Here is a 7,500-nt window from a genome sequence, read left to right as displayed (position 1 = left end):
CCCTTCCGTAGCCCCGTACCGCTTGAACCCTTCCCGCATCCCTCCTGGAGCCTCTCAATCCCATCAACTAGGCAACAAACCCTTTATTCCACAACACCTTTAAACGACCCCCTACTCCCTTAAACTTGACTACATTACTTTCCACAACCTCTCAAAGCCTACCTTCCCACCTAACTTAACAACAAACCCCCCTAACCCTACACACCGTTTCCTTCTTTCATCCCTCGTCACAACACAACCACCACCACCACTCTCGCTTCTACCGCCCCTGCAGCATGGCCTCCGAGCATCTTCCGGTCGCGTCTTGTTTATCCTCTAATATTTCAACTCCGTCATACGCCCCGCCCTGCCCCGCTCAAACACACACACGTCTGCTCTACTCCACCACCCATCCCCCAACACACACACACACACACACACACCGGGCGGGGTTCCACTGGTTGGTAGACGGGAAAATAATGTTGGACTGTCTGGCGACTTGTTGCATCCCTCCATCCGTGGGTGGATGTGAGTCAGCGGAGGGCAGGGAGAGCGGGGGAGGGAGAGGCTAGGGAGGGAGGAAGAGGAGCGAGAGGAAGAGAAAGAGAGGGAGAGGGGTAGAAGTTGCCTGCCTGCCTCGCCGTCTTCCCTCCTCCCTCCTGTGCCAGCTTGCCTGCCTCTGCCTCTCCGTTTCTCGTACCTTGCTTGGTGGTGTTGCTGCTGCTGCTGCTGCTGCTGCTGCTCTCTCTCTCTCTCTCTCTCTCTCTCTCTCTCTCTCTCTCTCTCTCTCTCTTTCTCAGTAGTCAGGCTCAGTGTTAACGATGACTGACAAGAGACAACACAGTAATGAGTGGTGACGATGACGAGAATGAGAACAATAATAATGAGGGTAATGACATTACTTAAGATGATGAAGGTAGCGGGGTATGGATGATGATGTATATGACTTACATAATACTACACATACGTTTCGCGTCTAAGATAATACGTATCACACACACACACACACATAGACGAGAGAGAGAGAGAGAGAGAGAGAGAGAGAGAGAGAGAGAGAGAGAGAGAGAGAGAGAGAGAGAGAGAGAGAGAGAGAGAGAGAGAGAGAGGGACGCCTGACCCAAATTTCAGTAATACGTATGCCCCAGTATCAAAAACCAAACACGAGGAGGGGAGACAGGCGAACAGGCAGCAGCAGCATCCGACGGAACCACGTGGTCTCACAAGGTTAGGGGGGAAGGAGGGATACAAACAGTACCACCACCACCACTACCATCACAAACCAACCACCTTACCCCACGCTGCCCACCACCACGACCGCTTCCAGTCATCCCACCGCCCTTTTCATCACCTCACCTCCTCTCACCCCTTCCCTCACTATAAACACCGTTAAGGAGAGTGTAGTAGTAGTAGTAGTAGTAGTAGTAGTAGTAGTAGCGTACAAAGAAAAGCAGCAGCATTAATAGTGGTGGTGGTGGTGGTGGTGGTGGTGGCGGCGGTGGTGGTAGTGTCATTCATCGCGCCGTGAAAATACTACACGCCCTCAGGGGATGTAGTAGGTGGGTAACTACACGAGGAGGAGGAAGAGGAGAATAATGGAGACAAGGAACCAAAATTACTACGATATTTCCATGCCTTTTCCAAGTCTTCCGTTCGTGAAATGGTGTGTGTGTGTGTGTGTGTGTGTGTGTGTGTGTGTGTGTGTGTGTGTGTGTGTGTGTGTGTGTGTGTGTGTGACGTGGAAAGGCCCCACCACGCACATCCTTTCCAGCGGCCGCAGTTCAAGAATGACGCGTAACAGCTGGGTGGAAGGGGAGGGAAGGGAGGGAAGGAATGGAGGGGGACGAGAAGGCAGGCAAGGGGATGACGGAGGGAGGAAGGGAACCACGTGGCCGGCCAACCAACCAATCACTGTACAACAAAACCTATACTCTCAAGTGACCTTAAGCTCTCCTTCACCACCACTACTACTACCACCACCAGCGAGACGTTCATTCATTCTGCTTCACTCCAGGACTATCTCTCTGCTCTCCCATCACCCATCTGTCAATCTCTCCCGTTCTCCCTCCCTTTCCCCTGCTTTCCTCTAATCCATAAAAATAAGCCTAACTCACGTACTGTACCCCGAGGCATCATCCCCAACCCTCAACGCTACTCTCGAACATTAATAACGGAAGGAAAGGAAGGAATGGGCATCTTGAGTGAGGTCTGGAAAGTGGAAGGGCAAATAAAGCACACGGGATTGAGACGCAAGGAAAGTGTGGAGGAAGTGCGTGAGGAAATTCAAAATACCGTTAAGTTTAAACCGAAGGTGGCGATTTGCTTGTTGCTGGACAGGAATATAACCTACGCGCCTCTCTCTCTCTCTCTCTCTCTCTCTCTCTCTCTCTCTCTCTCTCTCTCTCTCTCTCTCATCCGGTAAGCCTCGGTACGTACAGATAAGAAAACACTGACCATGCCGCTCTGTTGACAGTTCTCAGCTGACTCTCTCTCTCTCTCTCTCTCTCTCTCTCTCTCTCTCTCTCTCTCTCTCTCTCTCTCTCTCTCTCTGTCACACACACACACACACACACTCGAAATACAGCAAATTAATATAAGCTCAATATCTCTCTTAAATGTACTTTTATAGTAGAGATATGCGAGTGGAATGGTGTGTGTGTGTGTGTGTGTGTGTGTGAGGAGAGAATTGTAGGCGTGGCACATGTACACATATGTAGTAATATGTGGAGGTGGAGAAGTTGGAAAAGGTGTGTGTGTGTGTGTGTGTGTGTGTGGGATACTACCACGTGTCACACAACGCAGTCACTTTCCAGCACTTTTCTACACATGACACCGCAACCATAACCTAAGACGTAATAGCAGCACCGCACGTACTACCAAGCAAATCCTCAGTGCGCGTGGATATTTTGGGAACAGCAAGCATAACAAAATAATCTTTTAGAACTTCCTATCGACTTTCACACGTGATATTGAGTTGATCACATATTCAATATTCCCTAACAATCCCTCAATGATACACAGCATAGCGTTATTCACACGTGCAAGAGAAAGTTCCGATAGAGTTTTGGAGGTGACCTCAGCGTTCTCTCATGAAGTAAGACGCAGAAGGAAAGGAGAGAAGAGATGGTGGAAGAAGAAAAGCAGGTAGGCAGTTCCGGCGATCACTAGTAGAGAATAAAAGAATGATTACCAGCAGAGGAGTGGTCAAAGGAACATAGACATTGCCAGTACACGGAATGGAAGAATTATAATCAGTAAATAAATAAGAGGTAAAGGAATGGCCGTTAGTACGATGAGGTAGTGGAGACAGAATCATCAATGTACGTGTAATGAAAGTCACGGGTGAACCATTTCATACTCATCTGAATGAAAATATAACGACACACTATTTTTTCCTCCGTGTATTTCCGATCCACTGAATCATTTACACACTGCCTCGCAGCGCACTAACATCACACATCAACTTACAAAAATAAAAAATAATAATAATTTTGTACGTCACTCATCATTCTAATATATTTGTTGTTTGAAAACCATGTTCAAAGCAAATCCAAAATAAAACAAACACATTCACAGAACATTCCAAACTTTCTAATTCATGTAAGGAAATTCAAGTGACCTTGCACGCCATAGACCCAATGCACCCGCACCAGAATCTACGTGGCGCCAACATTCTGTCAGCTGACACACACACGCACATACTGCAAACACGAATATGATGCCGTATCTTCATACAGGTATAAATGAAGAGCCGAGCAACACGTTCACAACACCCTATAGCTCAGCCCAGATCACATTATCAAGCAAAGGCAACATTCCATTCATAGTTCAACACATCCGACCTTTTCACTCGGCACCTCAATGAGTTGCATCACATTTCCGACACCCGCACATTCCGCCTACTTTCTTGTTAACCCATCCACAATATTAACAACTAACCATCACCCCGACTTGCGTGCCCTTGTGTCCAAGTCGCTGAGGGGATGTCACGCGTGCCCTACATCTGTGCCCCGGCCAGCCAACAGGGGTTCCCTCTTCGCCAGGCCAAGCTAGATGACGCCCACGCGATGCCATTTCCGCCGCGGCCACACACACAGCCTCCTCTCCGCCTATACGTTCCTCACCAGTTCATTTCACCATATATTCAGTAAAGGATGCCTTTATGCGTCGAAAAAAATACGTAAATACAGTAAGAATTGCGCAAATTTATGTGTAGTGTTGATACTCTAAACATATTTGCCGCGCGGCCCCGCCCTGTTGGTGAGCACCGCCATGTGACGACCATCAGCTGATCACGTCAATATCAGCTGTTTCAAGAAAACAAACACTTATTTTGCACACGCTACCAGTTTGACAATGCCAATGACCCTACGAGGTGGGCAAGAACAAGTGAGGTGACAGGGAAACTGGGCGGTGTGGCTGAGGCGGCGCCGCGACACGAAAAAATGAGGGAAATGCGGCGGCAGCCATATGGCGGGGCGTCAGCTGATCTGCGGCCCGGCATGGCCACAATCAGCTGACGATAAACAGCCTTCGAGAACAGTTATTGTGAGGCACAGAGTGACAGAGGCAGCGTGACAACCTTCTACATGGCTGAAAGAAAGTCCCAGGCACCAGTCGGACACGCGTGTGCGGGGAATATGCGGGAGGGATTCAAACGTGACAGCTGGGCGGCCATACCTGCACAAGCCCCCGATGGCTTCCTCGTCCTCCAAGCCGATGTCGTCGATCCTCCGCTTCTCTCCTACTCTAGGAAACATCGTCATCCTCGGAGAACAACTTAACCGCCACTCTGGATCCGTAGGGCACCGCTACACAGCAAATCACTCACAAAAACAGGCAAATAAGTACGAGTAAAGGCAGCGCTCGTCCGCCCACGAGCACTCGAGACTCTTGTTTGGCGGGAAACTGACGAGTTCATGTATTCTTCCGCCAAGGCTCTACCGCGCGCGATTATTTAAACTCGCCTATATTTCTTCTACTATTTATACGCTTACATTATACTCGATGTTTTTAGGCTTAAATGAAGAGTTTATATGTATATTCATTATTTTATTATGAGCTGCATTCGTAGATAGTTTGGTTACAAACACGGGGAACTAGTTTGCGACGGGTGGAATGTGAGCTGTAATGCGCGGGAAGAGCACAAACGCGCGCCAAATCTTCTAATTTTACTGACCCACGCCGCGTGGGGAACCCGGCCTGTTCACATCATGACTGCATCTTTAAGTTATACATTAATACCAGCAGGAAAGGCAGTGGCATGGGGGCAGACAGCCGCGTCAAGCTGAGGGACTACCGGCAGATTGTGTGGGCGGGAGTGCGAGTGGCATCCCAGGGCCAGAAGGGCGTCCATTTCATTCAGCTCAGCACCACAACACTAGCAGACGCCCTCCCTCCACACACCTCTGAGTGGCGCACGCCTTACGGCAGCCCCCACGTTCCCTCCACCTGACGCCCCACACACCTGTCTATCCCTCCTTTCCTTGTCACCGCTCCTTCACTGATTTGAATCTAAAATATATTAACGTCCGAAAATGATGAAAAACGTAATTATGATGATATTCAGGAGTGTACTGTACGTGTGTGTGTGTGTGTGTGTGTAGTGATATTGTCATTGATTTAGATTTTCGTACATGTACACCACAATTTAAAACTTAATGGAAGCTTTTAACGTCTTTAGAAAGACTGGAGTATTGAACGTTTTTCATCTAGAGATGATATCGTTTACGCTAGAAACATTTACCCCTCGGCAAGCAATGTGGTTCCTTGGATAACAATTAAGTGAGGGGATAAAGACACCAAGATTAAAAAAAAAAAAAAAAAAAAAAACGATGAGACAGGAGCAAAAGTATGATAGTGATCACGGAAGATTACTCCATCTTCCAGTGTTGGAGGTGAGGGTCTGGTGTGAATTTAAGCAAAAGCATTTACCACAGAGGCTGTTTTATAAAACATGGAAATCTCTCCTTAAATCTGAAAGAAACTACGTATGCGAATGTCTACAGTGGAAGATAGCTAGCGAGGGAGTAGAATCAAGAAACGCGAACACGTGTAAAAACCACTGCGAGAACTCATTAAAATAATTATCATAAGTGAATAAACTATTTATGAAGCTAGCACACACTTCCGATCAAGATTAGTTTACTTTAGGATTGGAGTGAATGTCATGCAACAGTATATCACTGACGGTTGAAGCCAAAGTGAGCCAGCCAGGTGGTAGTGTGAGTGACTGGTGTTCACTCATCCCTCCCTGCCTCCCTCCTAGGATTCTGGTGGTGGTTGTGGTGGTGTTTACGTCGCGCCAGTTGACATTACTCATCATATAAAAACTAAAATATTTTATGGTATCTGATATTGACTATGTACTATGTACTTGTCCTTCTTTTGGTGGAAAGTGTTTCTTTGTATGAACGTGCACCAATCAGCGTGTCTAAGTAATGAGGGGCACATATTTATCCCCCTACCTACCTCTCGCAAGAATCAGTTCCTCCTGGAGGAAGGCGGATTACAGTAATATATACGTTACAAATTGTGGGTGTCCAAGAGTGAGGACTGCCCTTTATTTAAAGGCAAAAGAGGCAGGCAACTGATAATTACGCTCTTCGACTCTATTATCATTATTATTGTTGTTGTTGGTGGTGGTGGTGCTGGAGGTGTTGTTGTTGTTGTTGTTGTTTCATTTTTTATCATTAATATAATTCATAACAATACCATAACTCCTTTCCTTGATCTCAATTTAGTGAATAAAGACCTCAAAGTAATGTATTACGCCATGGCACGGGTTACATATATATTGAACCGAGTAAAATAAATCCAGATCAATTAACCAGTTCACCGCTGTCAAGACTGGAATTAGGACAGTACTTCCGATTACATACATCTTATAGGTACTCAGTGGGCCTGTTTTTTTTTTTTTTTTATCAAGGAAGCTACATATAGAACATTAGGTCTAAGAAAGACGTGAAGATGAAAGGCAAAGGCTTCCTGGGTGGGTGCTTTGAGTTCTTTCCAGTGCAGACGACGCGAAACGGTTTGTGGCGGGAACGAGACACCTCCCCCACCCCCACCCTCTCGCTTGGCGTTATCTAACCAATCCACGCCGTCCATATAGGTTTGAATTGTAACAGTGTACTAGTCTCTCCTTTAGTTTCGATACAACCTGCATATGCACACCTGGCCTGTTCTTTACCATGGGAGCTAGATGATACAGATGACAGAAATTGTGGCGGGAACAAGACTTCACCTTATTTCCCAAGGGCGATTCTAGATTTTCCGATTAGGAAACAGTTTTTCATGTATGACTTGAATATATGCATCTCAATTAATTAGAATTTGCAACAACGAAATCGCAGTACTCTATCACCAATAATTCTATCGCGTTCCTGTGGTGTCGTGGTTGAGGTTTCCAGTTACGGGTTCATGGCCCTTGACAGAGTATTTATTAGCTGGAGGTGTGCCGGTGTAGACAACACACATTTGTCAACACTTGCTGTACTTCCTTCCATATCTTCCTCCGTAGTG

The 7,500-nt window shown here is 46.9% G+C and overlaps 1 protein-coding gene across 3 annotated transcripts in view; it reads right to left on the bottom strand.

Moving 5' to 3' along the window:
• The window catches only part of LOC135113417 (helix-loop-helix protein 11-like), a 50,157-nt gene that overhangs the window by 31,644 nt on the left and 11,013 nt on the right, over window positions 1-7,500 (bottom strand). Inside the window, exon 1 of one of the 3 annotated variants that reach the window (XM_064028687.1) lies at window positions 4,657-4,919. The exons of 1 other annotated variant lie outside the window; for it this stretch is intronic. In XM_064028687.1, the coding sequence (XP_063884757.1) occupies window positions 4,657-4,742 (86 nt within the window). In that variant the 5' untranslated portion in view covers window positions 4,743-4,919. Of the gene's footprint in view, window positions 1-3,915; window positions 4,569-4,656; window positions 4,920-7,500 lie in introns of those variants that run through there. One more of the 3 variants, XM_064028695.1, reaches the window with a different exon arrangement.

Source organism: Scylla paramamosain, chromosome 2 (genome assembly GCF_035594125.1).
Source record: "Scylla paramamosain isolate STU-SP2022 chromosome 2, ASM3559412v1, whole genome shotgun sequence".
NCBI classification, from domain to species: Eukaryota; Metazoa; Arthropoda; class Malacostraca; order Decapoda; family Portunidae; genus Scylla; species Scylla paramamosain.
Note: the sequence above shows the minus strand (reverse complement) of the source record. Positions and strands in the feature narration are given on the sequence as shown.